The sequence below is a fragment of the Haliotis rufescens genome, unplaced genomic scaffold (genome assembly GCF_023055435.1).
Source record: "Haliotis rufescens isolate VD_foot unplaced genomic scaffold, xgHalRufe1.0.p SCAF_29, whole genome shotgun sequence".
NCBI lineage: Eukaryota > Metazoa > Mollusca > Gastropoda > Lepetellida > Haliotidae > Haliotis > Haliotis rufescens.
Genome location: NW_025963990.1, coordinates 3,919,602 through 3,940,520, shown reverse-complemented (window position 1 = coordinate 3,940,520; position 20,919 = coordinate 3,919,602). Strand labels below are relative to the sequence as shown.

Below are 20,919 nucleotides of genomic sequence, written 5' to 3'. Positions count from 1 at the left end.
TAAATGCTTTGGAAATCTGGTGGCTCTACAAACGTGTATCCTGTGATGTTTGTCGGTCATAATTTCATGACAAACAAAACACAATCAACTCTATTCACAATCACCGTTTTGGTGGATCAACACGATATTGTATTTTCTAATACAAACAATAAATTAATACTTAAATTTTAACAAATACAAAATCAGACATTTACAATCACCAAAACTTAATTACAGAAAAAAGTATATCGATTAATATCCGAACCACTAACATATTCAATCTATTTCTGACAAAGAATCATTTCAAAATACTGACCAACGTTATTCTCCAGAAATCTCCCAATTTTTAACTGCAGCTTCTTTCAACTTGAAAACTGGCTTTTTCAAGTACATGTAAAAATTCCCAAGTGTCAAACAGATTTCAACCAGTGAAGGGAAGTGTCTCATTTGACCACTAACTAAATGACATCACATGCTAGACATTTCGCCCCTGAAGCGTATTCCATGTCCTGTCTTGTTATCATAAGCTTAGGTCCCATCACAATCGTATATCCTCCAAGCAGACAACCAAAGGAAACGGAGTCCGACTTGCCAATTATTTCTCCAAGACTGTGGGAACTTCCTTCGATGACACGAATCGGGAATGGGAAAGACTTCATTAAATATAACTTTGAAAGGAAGTTTACATTATAAATGACGACCTGTCGGAACAAAAGCAGTCGTTGATCCGTGACATGAGCTCCACATGGTTCCACAGAGCAATGTTACACAAGGTACGTATTTTCAAGGCATGTTTTCTCCGACTGATGACAAGCACCTGTTGAGGGAGGGAATAGATATGCTGTACAACAACTCGTAGGTGAAATCTGGGAGGTGGAGTCTATTCACACTTCATTTCACTCGAGCCTGTTCGCTGTCCGTGATTAATGAAAGTGATATTGTGATCATGTACTTTGAAATTTTATTTTCCTCTCCAGTAGACACGGAATATCTAGCCTTCTTGATTACCTAGAATGTCTCCCACACGAGCAGGACAAATGTATTGCAGGTAGTGTTAAATTAGGTTTTGCACTGTATGCCTTTTCTCATATATGATTAATGGTTATGTTCACGAAATAACAGGGTGACTGCTAAAAGCTAAGTTAGACCTGTGACATTAGGAAAATAGTGGTGTGAGTGGGGTGGAATCTGTTGGGGTGGGGCAGTATTGACTAGGGTAGAATCTGTTGGGGTGGGGCAGTATAGAATCAGGTGGAATCTGTTGGGGTGGGGCAGTATTGACTAGGGTGGAATCTGTTGGGGTGGGGCAGTATAGAATCGGGTGGAATCTGTTGGGGTGGGGCAGTATTGACTAGGGTGGAATCTGTTGGGGTGGGGCAGTATGGAATAGGGTGGAATCTGTTGGGGTGGGGCAGTATAGAATAGGGTGGAATCTGTTTAGGTGGGGCAGTATAGACTAGGGTGGAATCTGTTGGGCTTGGGCGGTATAGACTAGGGTGGAATCTGTTGGGGTGGGGCAGTATAGACTAGGGTGGAATCTGTTGGGGTGGGGCAGTATAGACTAGGGTGGAATCTGTTGGGGTGGGGCAGTATAGAATAGGGTGGAATCTGTTTAGGTGGGGCAGTATAGAATAGGGTGGAATCTGTTCAGGTGGGGCAGTATAGAATAGGGTGGAATCGATTGAGGTGGGGCAGTATAGAATAGGGTGGAATCTGTTGAGGTGGGGCAGTATTGACTAGGGTGGAATCTGTTGGGGTGGGGCAGTATTGACTAGACTAGGGTGGAATCTGTTGAGGTGGGGCAGTATAGAATGGGGTAGAATCTGTTTAGGTGGGGCAGTATAGAATAGGGTAGAATCTGTTGAGGTGGGGCAGTATAGAATAGGGTGGAATCGATTGAGGTGGGGCAGTATAGACTAGGATGGAATCTGTTCAGGTGGGGCAGTATAAAATAGGGTGAAATCTGTTCAGGTGGGGCAGTATAGAATAGGGTGGAATCTGTTGAGGTGGGGCAGTACAGAATAGGGTGGAATCTGTTTAGGTGGGGCAGTATAAAATAGGGTGAAATAACATAACATCCCACATCAAAGAACCATCAACAACACTCACCTTTCAACTTGACCAAACAGATATTTCACACATCACAAACACATAAACATCAACTCACTTTAGTTTATGGAGAAACTTGACCAGAACACAACTCCTGCCCATGTTAACAGCTCTGTGTATGTCCTTACGACTGACTTAACTGACATCGCTCTCTGTGTAAGATAACCAACAATTCTTGCGCATGTCAGCAGGTTAGCATACACTTCTACGACAGACATCTCTCTCTCTGTCAGATAACCACTGCTTTCCTAGAAATTCTAATTTCTTCAAATACTTGTGAACATAATCCTTGTGCAATGCAGATAAAAAAAACTGTATCCTCCTAGACGGAATAATTGGAGAAACATCCTCGTACCTAGCCCTGACTGATTATCTGCCTTGTATTACACAATAGCACTGATAAGCCTGTGAATAAAATATGCATGGGCTATCTTGGGAGGATATACAGTGCAAGTTTGGCGTTTGTATAACGATTTGGGTAAAACAGCTCGCTATATTTTTTTAGTGATCACATGTATTACATTCTCACAACAGATCAATATGAATACTGTGAGCTGAAGAAACGCAGATGCTGTGTTTGGGTACCGATCTATCAGGTAACTTCTGCTATACGAAGTTTTGGATGACAAATTTACTTTTCAGAGAAAAGGTCAGAATAACAAATAATTTAATTTCTGTATTTCAATTGTGAGGCAGATGACATATTTTTTATTATTATAAACGTTTGGTTTCACTTATTTTCCTTTCAGAAAAGGTCAGAAATATTTTTTTACTGCGAGTCAGGTTATGCTTACCTTTTCTTGAACACCCAGTGTCCTCACTGATTTTGAGTGATCCATTCATATAATTTTTACTTCTATTTTGGCGTTTATTGAATTGGTTTCAGCGGATAACCTAGTTATTCTCTGGTGTGGACATTATATATTTGGGATATAAATTTCAATTTCAATATTTTTCCTTTAAATCCGTTCACAGCACAATGACACATTCGTTGCAAGATAACATCCATCAACTTCGACATAATCTCTACACCCACTTAATCCAATAAAATTTCTTTTGACTGTATAACATTCCACAAGTTGACGCATAATTTGAAACAAGCCTATGTTGCCATGGCAACTAGGTGATGACCTTATATGACCTAGTGAAATTTGTTTACCTAGTCACGTCATTATTCTGGCATTAGGTCATCAGATCCTGGTTAGCATCATAAACCCTATAAAACTTATGTTTACATGGCCTTCCTGATCCAAAACATTTGTATGTCATGACAATAACTCGCATTTGTCTGCAGCTTAAAGTATTCATTCATTACACTCATCTTTTTCAGAAGTAAATTCTTATTTTGTATTCAAATACTAATAATTATCCTAATCTAAATTCTATGACAAAAATAAAATAAGAGAGATTTAAGAAATACAAATATAACACTGAAATAAAAACTACTTTTGAAATAATCAAATTTTGTCATTTCGTAATAGTGATATTTTTCAAGTACACATACACATGAAATTAATCATTTTCCGTTTTAATCAAATAATTATGGTCAGTCCTTGTTTTCTATGTTTCGGTCTGAGGGGGCACCTGTGACTTCTGCCCTTACCTGGACTGCAACAAGTCGATTTGACTGTAAAGGTTAAGCAAATAACAACACACCAGGAAAAAACTGTCATGGGCTGTCAAAACAAAACCTAAAGACTTTGATAAGTGGGTATTTGACATTTCCAGTGTATGTTTTTCTGACATATACGGCTTACCACTGAAGGGGAGGAATAAACTTTAAAGGGTATACTCAAAATAAGGAATCCATTTTGCAACATTTAGACTGGGTGGCCCCCTGTTGCCAAGGCAAACTGTACAAGCAATTCTATCAGAGGCGTATCAAATACGTTAAGGGTGTTTCAATTCTCCCATCAAGTACTAAGCTAAATATATTTTTCTTTTCATTAAATACTTTTTAAAAACTTTATGCTTTAACATTACCTACTAACACATTATCTTTTAAAGTGAGTGAGTGAATATGGTTTTATGGCGCTTTTAGCAATATTCCAGCAACATCATGGCGGGGGACACCAGAAATGGGCTTCACACAATGTACCCATGTCGTGAATCTAACCCGGGTCTTCGGCATGACGAGCGAACGCTTTAACCACTAGGCTACCAGACTGCCCCTTATCTTTTAAAGAATTAATCTGAATATTGAAATAATATCACAAAAAAACAGTCATGAATGAGTCCTATGATAATTCTGCAAAAAATCATAAATTCATACAATACCATATCCTCACTAAAAACATTGTCCAAGAAAGTTCTTAAACATAAAAAACATAATTTCACAAAATAAACAGTCACATAAGTCATGAATGAGTCTAATACTTATTCTTCAGCAAATCATAAATTCATACAACACCATATCTTAAATAAAAAACATTGTCTAAGAAAGTTTTTAAACATAAAAAAAATGATTAAATATCAAAAGAGGTATATCAAAATATGCGAATGAGAAATGATCAAAACCTAGTACATCCATGTACTCACCTAGCTTTACCCTTCATACGGAAATTAATGTGTAGCATATGACCTCTCATGGAAAGCAGACCAAGCTTTGTCTTTTCATTAATGAAGAAGCTCACTTGTGATTGTTCTTATAAAACACCTGTCTCCTACATCCTCCCAAGTGATGAGATCAAGTTATCAATAAACATCCCCACATCTTGTGAAATAATAATTTCCTTGTCACAACAAGAAAACAATAACCCCAAGATATATATTTTGTAGCGTTTCTCCCAGAATTCCAGAACAAGACTATGTATGGACAACGGTAAGGCTATTGTATTTACGACTCAGAATGAAATAACCGCTGGCCAAATCTAATCAATTACACACTAACTGCAACGATTTGTACGTATTCTCTAGTGGTCTGCTGATTGTGACAGACAGATATCGATTAATCCCACCCACCACTGAGCCTCTGCTACATATAGTGAATAACCAGGAAAGGAGATAAGAGTGTGACAGAATTTATACTGTCATATGTCAAAGTTCAAATGTGTCGTCATTGCTTCTTACTGCTTGTAAACAGATGTTGAAATGTCTCCATCAACAGCGTCAACATTATCAGGTCATTGACGGACATGACCTGATGTCAGGTCTTGATAAAACCTACAAGCATGGCATGCATGGTGGTGGCGTCTGGGATTCAAACTCATGTAGCCTGGCAAGCTCCCCACAGTGATAGCCCGTTCGCGGAGCTCTCTATACTATCGCTGCCACCAGTGAAAGCTCCCCACAGTGATAGCCCGTTCGCGGAGCTCTCTATACTATCGCTGCCACCAGTGAAAGCTCCTCTCAGTGATAGCCCGTTCGCGGAGCTCTCTATACTATCGCTGCCACCAGTGAAAGCTCCCCACAGTGATAGCCCGTTCGCGGAGCTCTCTATACTATCGCTGCCACCAGTGAAAGCTCCCCACAGTGATAGCCCGTTCGCGGAGCTCTCTATACTATCGCTGCCACCAGTGAAAGCTCCCCACAGTGATAGCCCGTTCGCGGAGCTCTCTATACTATCGCTGCCACCAGTGAAAGCTCCTCACAGTGATAGCCCGTTCGCGGAGCTCTCTATACTATCGCTGCCACCAGTGAAAGCTCCTCTCAGTGATAGCCCGTTCGCGGAGCTCTCTATACTATCGCTGCCACCAGTGAAAGCTCCCCACAGTGATAGCCCGTTCGCGGAGCTCTCTATACTATCGCTGCCACCAGTGAAAGCTCCCCACAGTGATAGCCCGTTCGCGGAGCTCTCTATACTATCGATGCCACCAGTGAAAGCTCCCCACAGTGATAGCCCGTTCGCGGAGCTCTCTATACTATCGCTGCCACCAGTGAAAGCTCCCCACAGTGATAGCCCGTTCGCGGAGCTCTCTATACTATCGCTGCCACCAGTGAAAGCTCCTCACAGTGATAGCCCGTTCGCGGAGCTCTCTATACTATCGCTGCCACCAGTGAAAGCTCCCCACAGTGATAGCCCGTTCGCGGAGCTCTCTATACTATCGCTGCCACCAGTGAAAGCTCCCCACAGTGATAGGTGGCTACAACCATGCTTGGAGTTGAACTCGCAGCCGACTGACTGTTATGTTTACAAACAAGTGATGACTGCCGTGATGCAGAATACTCTTACCCCTGCAAAATTATTTTCTTTGTTGGTTAATTTGAATATCTGTTTCATGAATTGATATAGTAAGAATGTAAGGGGATAGTTGGTTGATTTTCCGTTCGTCTGCAATGTCAAACCAATCTGATCAAACAAACAAAAAGGTAAATTCATGGTCAGTTGTAAACCTTTTCAAAATTCACTATGATGGCATTCCCAAAGGCATAAACAAAAGTATAAAGTTGAATCTAAAATGTGAAATCATCTTTAAGCGAAAGCGGATTGTCAGGAAAAAGTTGCTCCTACTTTCATTTCATGACTGTAATTCGTGTTTTGCACTGACTGATGTTCTTCTTTCAATAGATCTAGGTATAGACTACAGATCTTAGCAGAACTACAATTAACAGACAAGTTTTAATTTACACTACCAGTAAGCATTATTAAGGACAATTACATTCATCTTTTACAAAAAAAAGTTGACTCATCTAACGTTTATGATTCATCTGATGTTGACCAAATTTTAAATTGTCCCGTTTGCGCTATTTCAAATCTGGACAATTTGCCATCACAATCAGACAAGTCCAGCGCACAGAACAATTTCCAGATCCCTGAGTTGTACAACACTAAACAGTATGCCCAATCAGGACTTCTTGTAAGGAGAGCGATGATATAAGCTGACAAGTCAGAGAATCCCAAAGACTGACGTAATCTCTCAACATCAACACGCGAGTGCTCCCAGCCCCTTACACTGTGAACAAGGTGTTGCTTAATTTCAGATAATCTCGAAGTGTCTGAGCTGGAGTTTGACATAAACTCCCTCAGTATCTACAAGCACAGGTGCCACGCAGCATAGAACACCCAATGTAGATGCACCATGGTGATTGCTGTATCTAACGCCAAATATCTGTCAACTCACAACACATCTTTGTTTCATAATCCTACATCTTGATACACCCAAATGACATTTAGAATCTTTCTTATCGCAGTTATTCGCCACACACACAACAGTCATTGTTGCTGTGAGGAAAGCCTGTGGCTTGTTTAAGCGGTATTGCCGATAAAAATGACAAATATATGAACCTTATGGGGGAAAATAAACAACAGAATTCTTGCATTAAGAATATAGTTCCTCCTTGGCAAAGCGGAGACCATGACTTCGCAATATTAGTTGCACTTAACACCCTTACAGTCAATGTTGAATTTCTCTACTCCAGAATACTCTCTAACCCCAGAACATATTTTCTTGACAGTCTCATATATAATTAAGATATAAACATACTAGTTTTAAATGTTATTAAATCTACAGGACACCTAGCTCTACATTGAAAACACAGTATGTTTATCTCCATTCTAGGTGCGGTCGGATAGCCTAGTGGTTAAAGCGTTCGCTCGTCACGTCGAAGACCCTGGTTCAATTCCCGACATGGGTACAATGTGTGAAGCCCATTTCTGGTGACCCCCGCCGTGATATTGTTGGAATATTGCTAAAAGTGGCCCACAAATTAACAAGAAACACTTGAACCACTATCCTATTCATATTTAGTAAGGTGTGTTATTATTTCAATAATTCAGGAAGCAAAAGAAGCATTTTTGAATCTTTTTAGTGTAAATACAACCAAAACATCCTGAACAATAATATGTTTTCGTATATTGGGCCATCTCAAAAGATCTGAAGGGATTTCTAATGCAGTGATTTCTGAGTGAGTGAGTGAGTGAGTGAGTTGGGTTTAACGCCGCTTTTAACAGTATTCCAGATATGTCAGCTTAATGTGGGAGGAAAGCCCAAAGTGATGCAGGTCTAAGACGCTTACCACGTCGGTGAAACCCACGAGCACGGGTATGGTGCTGACAAACCTAGAAACATAATTGGAGAAACCAGGATTCGAACCCACAATCATAGGTTTCTGGCGTGCCCAAGGGACGCAACTCTGCACAGGGAACCGCGGCGCCTTAGACGACTGGGCCACTCGTGCCCCCCAGTGATTTCTGAACCAGGATACTTAAGGTAAATATTAACACGATGACACCAGGTGTTCGTTTAAAGGGTAACCATGTCCTGCCCCACCCACACTGATAAGACAAGGATCCCGCTCAAACACCAACATACCATGGTTTGGATGACATTGATGGTAATTTAATATTTTACGTTAATGAAAGTATTGAGTTTATCCCCCCGCTCAAGGTAACCCTACAGACAGCTATCATCCAGTCTTGTACTGGAGGCTTTTGTCACATGGTCTTGAGACCAGTACCATATTCGACGTAATAATAGCCCCGCTCTAATAAGCGCCCATGGCGATATTTGCCAATATATTGGCTAGTGAACAATCCCAATCAGCACCCCTTCCGATTGATCAATGTACACCAGACTTATTTATTCGCGTTTATTACTCATGTGTTATATGCACCCTTAATTATGGGCAATTAAATTCAGGAAAAATATATCTGTCAGCATAAACCACAAAATTTATCAGTCAACTTTTTTTTCACAGAAATAATATTCGTATAAGAGCCCCCTATTTCTAATTTTGAGAGCGCCCCGGGCGCTTATTACGTCAAATAGGGTATATCTGCAGAAAGCTGTAGCGAAGTCCCCCAAGGGTCGTGGCGTAGATCTATCATAATGCTTTGAATGCCATTGTAATTAGCAGTAAAACTTGGGTGGGTGTTCTGTAAAATATGCAGTCTGGCGTTATCGATTCCTGTATTCCAGCATGACAGCAACATGAGTATACTAAAGAACACTAATATGGTCCATGTTGACATTTCATGAAAGGTTATTCACAGATATAAGATAGCTACACGATAAATTGCAAAGAACCACAATAATACATTGTTCTATCATGACGTCATTTCTGGAGATTTGAACATGCGCTCACAACTTGATGACGTCATAAATATGACGATGTTATTTTCAAGAGGGAAATGTCTATTGAGCTGTTACCCATAGATGTAGCTGGACAGCACAGATGAATGCAATGGGAAAATGATCGCACATAAAAGTGGGACAGATATGACAATCGGTATTGAATATAAGGTGCAGATAATCGACATGAAAATTGTGAAAATACCAAACTTAACCGACCCTGTACATTAAATGGAGTTGTCTGACATTGCAGGGGTCGGATTGTATTTGGGGTGTCATCATTTTATTTTTTAAATATGGGTAAATGTTTCCAAAGCTTGTACAATTTGACATAATGATGACAAAGTGTACAAGCTTTAACAATATTTAACGGTATTTAAATAACGATGACTCCCTCAATAGAATCCAACCTCGGCAATGTCGGACAAGTCCATTTTAGGCACAGGAGGGTATTTCCCACATTTTCTCACAAACCTAATGTTGATTACCTGTACCTTGTGTCACATCTCTCCTGCTTTTGGATGCGATCGTTCGGCCTTCGCGTTTATCTGTGTTGCCCAGATACATCTTTGGGGAACAACTCACTAGACGTTTCCCTCTTAAAAAAGACGTCCTCCAATATACGACGTCATCAAGTTGCAAGCGCATGGTTGAATCTCCAGAAATGACGTCATGATAGAACAATGTTTTATTGTGAAATAAACCATACTTCGTTCTCCATTATTCTTTGCGATTTATCGCATAGCTATCTTATATTCACAGCTAAACAGGCAGACAGTCAGGTAAAAAAACAATGGGGACAGACAGACAGACAGACAGACAGACAGACAGAGACAGACAAAACATTCCTGAATACAGCCAGACTGTGATACTTTAACAAACTTCACATAGGCACAGATAAATCAAAGTACGCACATCACATTTTCTGCCCCGAACAAACGCACCCAAATGACCCTCCACTGCCTCCACCACCTGCTCCCCTTTTTTAACTAAACTCTTCATTTTAAATCACATTTTTTCTAAACAGCATACACACAATCATTACAAACGTAATTCGAAGGAAACTGTTTTTCCAATCATTCCTCCCAAAAAGTAATTCCCACACAATACGGGTTAACAACAAACCTCAACTCTGATGTTTTTATAACAAGCTGGCTGGGAAGGGCTCTACAGAGGAATAACACACAGTTTCAGATTCGTAATTCACTAGTCTATGTTGATGTTGTCTTTTAAAAAAAATCTACTTTTTTAGCACCACACCTAATGTAATTAGAGGGGCCCTTCCCTTTTAAATATTTTAGCATACGATGATGAACTTCAACAATTTCCTCTACGCCACCGAAATAGAAATGGTTATGAAAGACTTCGGTGCAGTCATATGCTTTAAGAATTATCAAATATTCGAAAACAATATTAACAAATCAGAGCCATGCTAAAGATGATAGAAAGTATATTAATATTTCAACATAAACTATTTAATATTATAATAATAATAAATGTCAAGAATATTAAGGAAAATACAGATATGCCAAGTGGATGATGGTGAAATGAGATTCAAATATACAATTTCAGCTGAAACTATTCAATATCTTTAAGTGTCTCCGTCAACTCTCTTTTTATCAAAATATTTAATTGTTTGAAGTGTATTAAGGACAACAGAAATATGTCAATAAGGAAATTTCCTTCAAATGACTGCGTTCCTCAACAAAAATAGAACAAGGAAAAACTGATTCAAAATGTCACAAGCTGTAAAAAAATATACACACTTGAACCCGCATTCTTCCAATTCTCCTTTGTGAGAGGGGGCCCAATTGTGTAAGGTGCAGCGATTTGCTGTGCAGAGTTGCATCCCTTGGGCACGCCAGAAACCTATGATAGTGAGTTCGAATCCCAGTTCACCCCGATTATGTTTCTAGGTTTGTCAGCACCATACCCGTACTCTTGGGTTCCACCGAAGTGGTAAACGTCTGAGACCTGCATCACTTCGGGCTTTCCTCCCACATTAAGCTGACACGCTGTGATATAACTGGAAAAGCGGCGTTAAACACAACTCACTCACTTACTCAAACTAATTCATGAGGCCATTCAAGCTGTTACACACCCTACTTTGACCATGCCTTCGAAAACTGATATTGCTGGAATACTGTTAAAAGCGGCGTTAAACCCAACTCACTCCTTTGTGAGGCCATCTTTGGGGTCATCAAGCCAGAAAATGTTCATTGCCCAGTACCAAATAATACAATATTGTGAAATGTTCATTTGTAACGTCCCAGCAGCCACAGGGAAGGAAATGGGGATGATAAAATGGCACAAAAACACAGAATTATTGAGCTGGGGAAATGTGTTACGACGATCGGAGCGATTGATAAAAGAATAATGCATCCTGGTCTGTAATGAGCAATGGAAAATCAGATTGAAAGCTTAACAATGACACAATGTCAAGCTGGGATGAAACTCTCCTTCATTAGAGGGCTTGTTAAGGGACAAATTGATGACCTTGCAATCGATGAAGGTTACTTGCAGACTTTTTCCCCCAGTTGTATTGGTTCAAGGACAATGGCCAACATAACTCGGACACAGCTGGGAATAGGCATCGTAGAACTGACATTGGTAATTGAAAATTATAAATCTGTTGGTGTTGCCTCGGCCGAAATTTTAAAAACAATCATTTGCAATACCAGGTTCCATTCCAAAATGTAGTCTTGGAACTACGATTGTTGTTAGTCATAGTTAAAGAATTGGAGTTCCGATTGTCTCAGCACTAAGATCGCACTGATGAGCCCTCGGCCTTAATACACTAAAGGATGCTAGCGATATGATTGAAAGTCAGTGATAAAGTATATGGATTACATCTGTCATAGCGCAAAGGTGACCTTGTAGCATGGCGCCAGGTCTTGGATGAAGGAAGGTTACATGATACGGCAAAGAAAAATGACCAAAAAGATTATTCTTTTTCACAGAATTTGGTTTCAATTCCCGATTAGAGGATATTGGTAACTTACATCCTTGTTTGCAGTAAATTCTCCCAAATACGGATCTTGGACCAATTCTTTCTTGAAAAAATGTAATGCAAAACTGTAATTGCTAGTCCTGACATGATTGTGTGGCATGGGGTCGAGGATATTATATTGTGCCATGATGGCCTGGAGCTAGCCTTGCTCCAAGGCTGTACTGAATGATAATTCCATGGGTGTATAATCATTCTATCCTTATAATAGGCAAGTCTAGATATGTGGACAGTAAAGAGTCCAGTCTCTTATAGGGACAAATTGTTCTTATTATTTGAATAATAAGAAATTATGATTTGAACTAATAATTATTGCCTCAGAGACTTGTGCAAGTCTAGACTGGAGCTTGTCTGATAAGTTGGTTGGTTGGTTTGTTGTTTTACGCCGCACTCAGCAATATTCCAGCTATATGACGGAGGTCTGTAAATAATCAAGTCTCGACCAGACAATCCAGTGATTGATAGCATGAGCATCGATCAACGCAATTGGAATCGATGACATGTATCAACCAAGTCAGCCAGCCTGACCACCCGATCCCGTTAGTTGCCTTTTACGACAAGCATAGTCGCCTTTTACAGCAAGCATGGGTTGCTGAAGACTTATTCTGCCCCGGATCTTCACGGGTCTGATAAGTGAGTGAGTTCAATGTTGTTTTGAGCAGTACTTCATTCATATCATGGTACCAGCTAATTGTGAGAGGAAAGTCCCAAGAAAAGCATGACACTTTAATGAAGCAAGACAATAAATACGTCCATGATGAGCAATATAAGTTTTCGAAGGCATGGTCAAAGCAGGGTGTGTAACAGCTTGAGTGGCCCCATGAATTAGTTTGAAACAATCACTCAAACAATAGTGATAATTCTGAAGACCAAATTTCCCAATACAAATCAGTGAGAGTGAGTGAGTGAGTGAGTGAGTGAGTGAGTGAGTGAGTATGGTTTTACGCCGCTTTTAGCAATATTCCAGCAATATCATGGCGGGGGACACCAGAAATGGGCTTCACACATTGTACCCATGTCGGGAATCGAACCCGGGTCTTCGACGTGACGAGCGAACGCTTTAACCACTAGGCTACCCGACCGCCCCCAAATCAGTGAGAAGATTTTCATACCTCTTTCAGCAATATCCCAGAATTGGCTTCGCATTGAACCCATATGAAATCAAACCAAGACAATCATCATCATGGACGAACACTTTAACCGCTAGGCTACCAAAACGCCTTTGATACACTTGAAGTATCCCTCTACGCATCTATACTCCATTGATTGAATGGTACAAATGTGAAAACTGTGGTATGCATTTGATCACATCACACTCGTGACAGATAGTTCACTTCTTGAAAAAAGTCCAATCACAAGAAAAACATCTACCTGCATCTTTGTCCATTAAGAATTTGGAAAGAAATCCTTCATTCAAGACCAACAAAACATTATTTTCCTGCCACAGAAAAGAGTATTCCACGTAGAATACTTTAGGTCTTTGATCCCATTAATCCAAAATGAAGCGATTTCAAATATGTCCACATTTCAGTTCAACTCAATTCAACAAAAGTTCATTTATTTCTCAAAATGCACTCGTAAATGCATTCAGTGCTTAGATCATATTTCAAATCAAATATGTTTGATTGATGCATACAACCTTTTAAAAGGGCACTTTTTATCTGTAAAGAAAATCCCTTTCGCGATCAATCAATGTCACCAAGTGAATTATTAAACGTTACGGATTCTATGTGAGTCATATATTCTTTTAAATGAACGCTGGTTAAAATCTCTCAAATCCTTATCCTCAAAGATGTTACAACTAAAGCCACATTAATAATAAACTGTTTTTAGTAAAGAAATAAGGCATGGAAACAGATTACAAGCAAAGAAAAATGTTCTCGTCCAATGAGAGATCACCATTTAATCACATGATGCACATTTGCAAAGAACTGTATAATCGGGATTTGGATGTGCTAAGGTGGGGAGGTGAAATGGGGTTTAGGGATTTCTGCAGGGTTTGAATTTGTGGTCACTTTGCGACTTGGGCTGTAAGGTCTCGGGAGTCCTTTCCTTAGTCATTAAGTGGTGAAGGCAAGATTCATAGACTTAAAGTTAAATCACCATTGTTATATATCAAACAAACTGTGAATTAATTAATATTTTACAACATGTTACATATTGCTTGGGGCAAAGTGAAAAGTAGCACCACCATGTTCATAAAACTATGATGTCATTGCATGTGAGTGAGTGAGTGAGTGAGTGAGTGAGTGAGTGAGTGAGTGAGTGAGTGAGTGAGTAAGCCACATTTAACTGACATGAAAATCTATACTGCATTTGCAGCAAACGACAAAACTGTGTACAGAGATCGCAGTTTATGGCTTTTCCTTGATGAAAAAATAAATAAAATTGCAACACAACCTTACATTTCAGACATCTGTAAGAACCTTAAAAATCAAACCCTAATCCTCTTTGAAACACTACATACAAAACCTCGCCTCCCATCACCATTGTATATTATAAGAGCTTATGAACACAGAAAGAATAACTTGATGGCCGAAGATTATGGACAACATTTTATCAAAATCAGCAGATAAAGTACATGAATACTGTACAATCTTAATTTTAAAAATTTTCATCTGAAATGTTTTTAAGCAATATACATTTTTTCATGCTGTGAATTTTATAACCTAGTGTGATCAAGATTAAGTAATTAAAACCTATTTAGTACACCAATTCCTAACATATTTTAACTTCAAACTTTGAATTACTCAACACAAATTCTAACCAGCCATATTAGTCTGTTAGACTTCAACTGTACTGAGAAACACTATACGTCCAAGGAGGGTCGATGGAGTACTGCATTCCGTTTAGTTAACACAATCTGTTTATCATGAAACCAGTAACAGAAAACCAGTTATACAAAATATTCCTTTTGAGACATCCTGGTTCTACCATACATTTGTAAAATAAAGTGCCCACTCAATATTTCTGAAAAACACACACCAGCCACACTTACTTTTGTTTCAGAAATCCATAATACTGTTTAACTCCATGAACAAGAGCGTTCCACATTCCTTCAAGCTCTAGTTTACATAGGACATAATCTAGTGAGAGCTATCGGTTGATTGGCTTCTGTGTGTCCAACTTCCTCATATTTCGCCTGACCCTGGACCTCCCATCAGCGACCCAGATAGCGCTGGGGTCATTACATAATGCTGGCCGCTAATTACCCTCATTAAACATCATAGGAAGTTCTCATAGGAACTTGTTCCTGAGAGATATCACTGTTTATAAACACTACGGCCATCAAAGTGGAATTGTTTGACAAAATGCTCACTGACTGTCAAATGCGTGTTTACACAGAACATAGCTACTTGTTTATCTGCTTATGAAACTAAGTGATTTAGGGTAAATATTGACATGATTGATTTTAAATTGTGGATTATATTTTCATTTTCAAATTTGGTGTTTATTATTATTTTTTATTTATGGACTAAGGGACTTGTTTACTGACTGTCAAGTGCTTGTATATATAGAACATCACTTCTTGTTTATATCTGCTCACCCATGAGTGAGTGAGTGGTTGAGTGGTTGATTGGTTGAATGAATGAGTGAGTTGATGAGTGGTTAGTTGAATGGTTGAATGGTTGAGTGAGTGAGTGAGTGAGTGAGTGAGTGAGTGAGTGAGTGAGCGAGCGAGTAAGAGGCACGGGACACAAGAACCACCTATATACAATGTCTATTCTTATTGTGACAAATCTTATAATGAAAAGTAAGTTCAGAATATCCTGAACTGATATAAACTTTAAACTGAACGTCTTGACAAAGTAGACAAAATGACTGTGCATGTCTTTTTGTGTGTTTTCATTCTACCTCGTGTCAGCTCTGATCGATTTCTATTTTTCACTTGCATCTTAATAAATTGGCTTAAAAAGTCCAGGAAACAAGACACTCAATTGCTTTTTTCTAAAATCCAGAGATATTGCTTCAATTCAGACAAAAAACACAAGGTGCCAAAGACTGTTTCTGTGGTCTCTTCTGTGGAACCTCTCCTTCCAGTTGATCAGAAGACATTTGCCAACAGTGGATAATGCATTCAAGTGCAATTCTAAAAAATCAGCATCCTTCATGCTGCAGTGTTCTCAGAAGTTTATCCTGAATATGTCTTCAGTAAGATTCAAACTAACACACAACCTCTTACTAATAGTCAGGAAATTATTGCCTTTGGTTGTCATAAATGTTACATCATAGTTTATATTTGCCATAAATCCACTTTTATGATGACTGGTTGGATGTTGGTTTGTTATTTTACGTCGTACTAAGCAATATTCCAGCTATATGATGGCGGTCTGTAAATAATCGAGTCTGGACCAGACAAACCAGTGATTGATATCATGAGCATCGATCTACCCAATTTGGATCGATGGCATGCTTCAACCAAGTCAGCAAGCCTGACCACTGGATCCCGTTAGTCGCCCCTTACGACAAGCATAGTCGCCTTTTACGGCAAGCATGGGTTTGCTGAAGACCTATTCTACCCCGGATCTTTACGGGTCTTTATGATGACTGGTTACTTTTAAGGATTTGATCAAAATTAGTCTCTGGTAAACCCTAGTTCTCAGCATACAAAGAATAATGATAACATCTTTCAAAAGATTATTAAAATCAAAGATGACATTTATATATTGTCTTTAACCTTTTTAGCTTTATATAAAGACAAGGTGAGAACACATAGACAGTATATCTCTATCAAAACTATCACCTTAGTTCAAATACCACAAACACAATGAATGAACTTTACCCTCTCAACTCCATGAGGAGAACACCCTCGCCAAGATCTTACTTCATCAATCTGTGAAGAATATCACGTATCCCTAAGGTAGTCTCATGTTAACATGACCTGCACACTCTGAAAGACTCTCGGTGAAAGGAAGCACTCTTTGGACACAATAGTGGCATTTCCGCGGCAAACCAAGAAACTCTACGATCTGATTGGATAGCCAAACACCTCCACCTGGTGGCAATCAGTGGCACTAGAAGCACATGTTCATAACCCAGTTCATCCACACCGTCATTGTTTAAAGATTTCTTTGGGCAAATTCAAAATATTATTGACATGTTGAATGTTGGCTCGAAACTAACTGTCATGTGACCAAGGGTGTCTGACCTAAATTTGATCCAAAAACATTTGAAATCTGAAGTTTTCTTTGTGTAAAGAAATCCATCTTTCAACCATGTTTTGGAATTAAAAAAAAAGTATTAAAATTATCAAAACAAGAAAGATCTACAGTTGTTTAGATACAATTTCAATGTCAGTGCAAGCTGCAAAACAAATCTTAACACAATCCAACACAATTTTAAAAAGGCTGGAAACAGTATGTTCCTGATTTCATTGAAATCATTCATCCACCATAGCTATTTTTGAACAAAATGAAATTCAAATGTTACAAAAGCATAGTGATATAAAAATGTTTGAAATACATGGAAATAAAACCCTCATAAAAATAAACCCCTCCCTTGCCACCCACAAGTCTATGAAAACTGAAAACAACTCTCCTTTCTTCTGCAGTCCCTTGCCCGGATATCAACAGATCGGGGAAAATATAATCCGATATCAAAACCATTTTTTGAAATCCAGGCAACAACATCAAAGAAATGAAAGGGAAGCTGGAGACCAATGATTTTCTCCCTTGAGGGTCAAGAACACCAAACTCCGTCACCTTGTCTGAAAACCGTATTTCCTTCATTAAGAGTTGAGTATACTCTATTCCATTCTATTCAAGTAATGCTTTGTGAAAAATATGCAATGTTAATTAAGTAATACCCAATAATATACATGATGATAACAGCTGTAGAATATGAGTTTGAGATGCTAATTTGAATTAAGGAGCATTGTAGCTAAAATGGATAGAATTATCATTAAACCGCCCACATGTTTTCAGAAATCAGCGGGCCACTGTAATTTGATAATGCCCACATATTGCTTGACGACGGGCCATTATCACGCCCGTTGTTAGGTGACGTCGTAGGATAGGGATAGGTGACGTCTCGTTCAATAGTGACGCAACCTGGTTTGATCTATGACGTTTCCATATTTGTTAAAGTGGGTCAGTGACATTCGTGTTGATTGCAGTAAATGTTTTAAAAAACATATTGTTGTTTCTTTTTATTTGATAACAAATTCCATCCATTTTAGCTATAATAATGGTAACGCTCTTTTTCAGGGCATTATCATTTGCAGAAGCCCTCGGTCTTTTAATGGAAGACCTCTAGCACCTGCAAATGATAATGCCCTGAAAAAGAGCGTTACCGTTATATGATTCCATGAGGACCTCAGGTTCTTTGTCTCACATGTCCAGTTCTGAATCCAGGGTAAAGGAAGTCTAGATTAGACAGATTTTTACGAGATGATTATTAGTGAGTGAGTGAGTGAGTACGGTTTTACGCCGCTTTTAGCAATATTCCAGCAATATCACGGCGGGGGACACCAGAAATGGGCTTCACACATTGTACCCATGTCGGGAATGGAACCCGGGTCTTCGGCCTGACGAGCGAACGCTTTAACCACTGGGCTACCCGACCGCCCCTGATGATTATTAAATTGAGTAAATCTGGGATCATAAATTATGCCCACTATTGACAGACATCCTGAATAGTGAGAGTCCAGTTTTGGCAGATTCCAATGTATTTGAACACTATGAAGTTGTAATGTGTCTGATAATGCCCCTACTCAAACATAAATGGCATATGGGCTTGGTCTCTTCTATCATCCAAATCTCAAATTAACCTGATATTAACAAGGACCTGGGACCAGTCACACAATGCAATCTTAGCACTAAGATGATCTTAACCGCCATACGTCATCACAGACTTACGACAATCTTAGTGCTGAGTTGATCGATCGTAACCACCATACTTCAGCACAGACTTACGACAATCTTAGTGCTGAGTTGATCGATCGTAACCACCATACTTCAGCACAGACTTACGACAATCTTAGTGCTGAGTTGATCGATCGTAACCACCATACTTCAGCACAGACTTACGACAATCTTAGTGCTGAGTTGATCGATCGTAACCACCATACTTCAGCACAGACTTACGACAATCTTAGTGCTGAGTTCATCGATCCTAACTGCCATACGTCAGCTGACAATCATACCGCTAAGATAACTGAGGAAATATGGTACACTGTTTATATATTGATACCTGGAGGCAACATAAAGTATATTCTCTACTAGACCTTTACTTTTCTTGATCTGCTGTTGGTATAAATTAATTGTTTGAATAGCGTTCATAAACTTGTCTCTCGGTCTGTGTTTTATATGTGCCATAAAAACATCGTGTTTAGAATCTTGGTGAAAGTTTATTATGTCAAGCAACAGTCAAATTGAGGATATCTACCTTTGAGGACTGTGTATATACTAAACAATTTACGGGAGTGTGTGTTTGTGCTAAGTTTTATGCACACGAGATAGGTAGATCTATCAAAGACTTGACATGAGAAATATGACTCTGCTCTGTTCCTGAGACCTGCGATATTATGAGGGGGAAAATAATCTTGCGGGTCGTATTTCGCTTTGAAAGATTTTTATCCGATTTGCAGATTTATATGAAATGTAATTTCATGTCTGGTTTAAACTGGATGTCACACAATACAGATAAATTGAGTTTGTAATGGTTTGTAATAAACGTAATAATAACATCAAATTTTCCCATCAGGTCCATGAGACATAGATTGAAAATCAACCATGCACAACAATCACCACAATTGAGTGAGTTGGGTTTAATGCCTCTTTTAACAGTATTCCAGTTATATCACGGCATGTCAGCTTAATGTGGGAGGAAAGCCCGAAGTGATGCAGGTCTCAGACGTTTACAACTTCGGTGAAACCCACGAGCAGGGGTATGGTGTTGACAAACCTAGAAACATAATCAGGGCGAACCGGGATTCGAACCCACATTCATAGGTTTCTGGCGTGCCCAAGGGACGCAACTCTGCACAGCTGGGCCACCCATGCCCCCTACAGCCACCACAAGCTGAGATGGAAACATGGCAAAGCTTGAATAGCTACCAGAAGACTCATCTGCTAATGGTTGCTCAAAGCTTGTGTACGTAATAAAAAATTAACATGATAACAAATACATGTTTTAGCAAGGGCCTAACAAGGGAGGTAATTAGTGATTGCCCTTATCCAGTTGCTACTAGTTTCTGGAGAAGTAAAATCATAAAATGGCAAAATGTTTATTTGTTTGCTTGTTGTTTAACGCCACACTCAGTAATATTCCAGCTATATGACGGCGGTCTGTAAATAATCAAGTCTGGACCAGACAATCCTGTGATTGACATCATGAACATCGATCCACCCAATTGGGATCGATGATATGCATCAACCAAGTCAGCGAGCCTGACCACCCGATTCCGTTAGTCGCCTCTTACAACAAGCATACTCGGCATTAGGGACAAAACAAGGACTGGTCAGCTTGGAGTATACTGTGGCCGAGTGGGGTATCCATGTTACCCTGGCATTGTATCTCAGTGGGCAATAAAACAAGTATTAGTCTGGAATAACACATATGCAGGTCGCTATGTAAGAGCAATAATCTTGAATACAACGTTAAACCAAATTTGACCTCACTACTTTGGGAACCGATGAACATAAGAATAAAGTTGACAAACCAAGAATCAAACTGGAATCCAAACCCCATCCTCACATCCTGTATTGATCTAAGGGACACAACTCTGCACAGCAAATTGCAGTGCCAGCTGTGGACCTAACCCACAAGAACAGCTAGCCAATGAGAGTAAGGGGACTACTTGGATGATCCCTC

General features: G+C 39.3%; 1 protein-coding gene across 18 annotated transcripts in view; it reads right to left on the bottom strand.

The window, feature by feature from the left end:
• Nucleotides 1-20,919, bottom strand: part of LOC124144419 (rap1 GTPase-activating protein 1-like) — a 345,341-nt gene that overhangs the window by 41,003 nt on the left and 283,419 nt on the right. The window contains exon 1 of one of the 18 annotated variants that reach the window (XM_048402797.1): nucleotides 15,104-15,174. The exons of 14 other annotated variants lie outside the window; for them this stretch is intronic. In XM_048402797.1, coding sequence (XP_048258754.1) covers nucleotides 15,104-15,159 — 56 coding nt within the window. In that variant the 5' untranslated portion in view covers nucleotides 15,160-15,174. Of the gene's footprint in view, nucleotides 1-295; nucleotides 413-2,146; nucleotides 2,259-4,626; nucleotides 4,659-15,103; nucleotides 15,175-20,919 lie in introns of those variants that run through there. 3 more of the 18 variants (XM_048402798.1, XM_048402799.1, XM_048402804.1) reach the window with 3 other exon arrangements.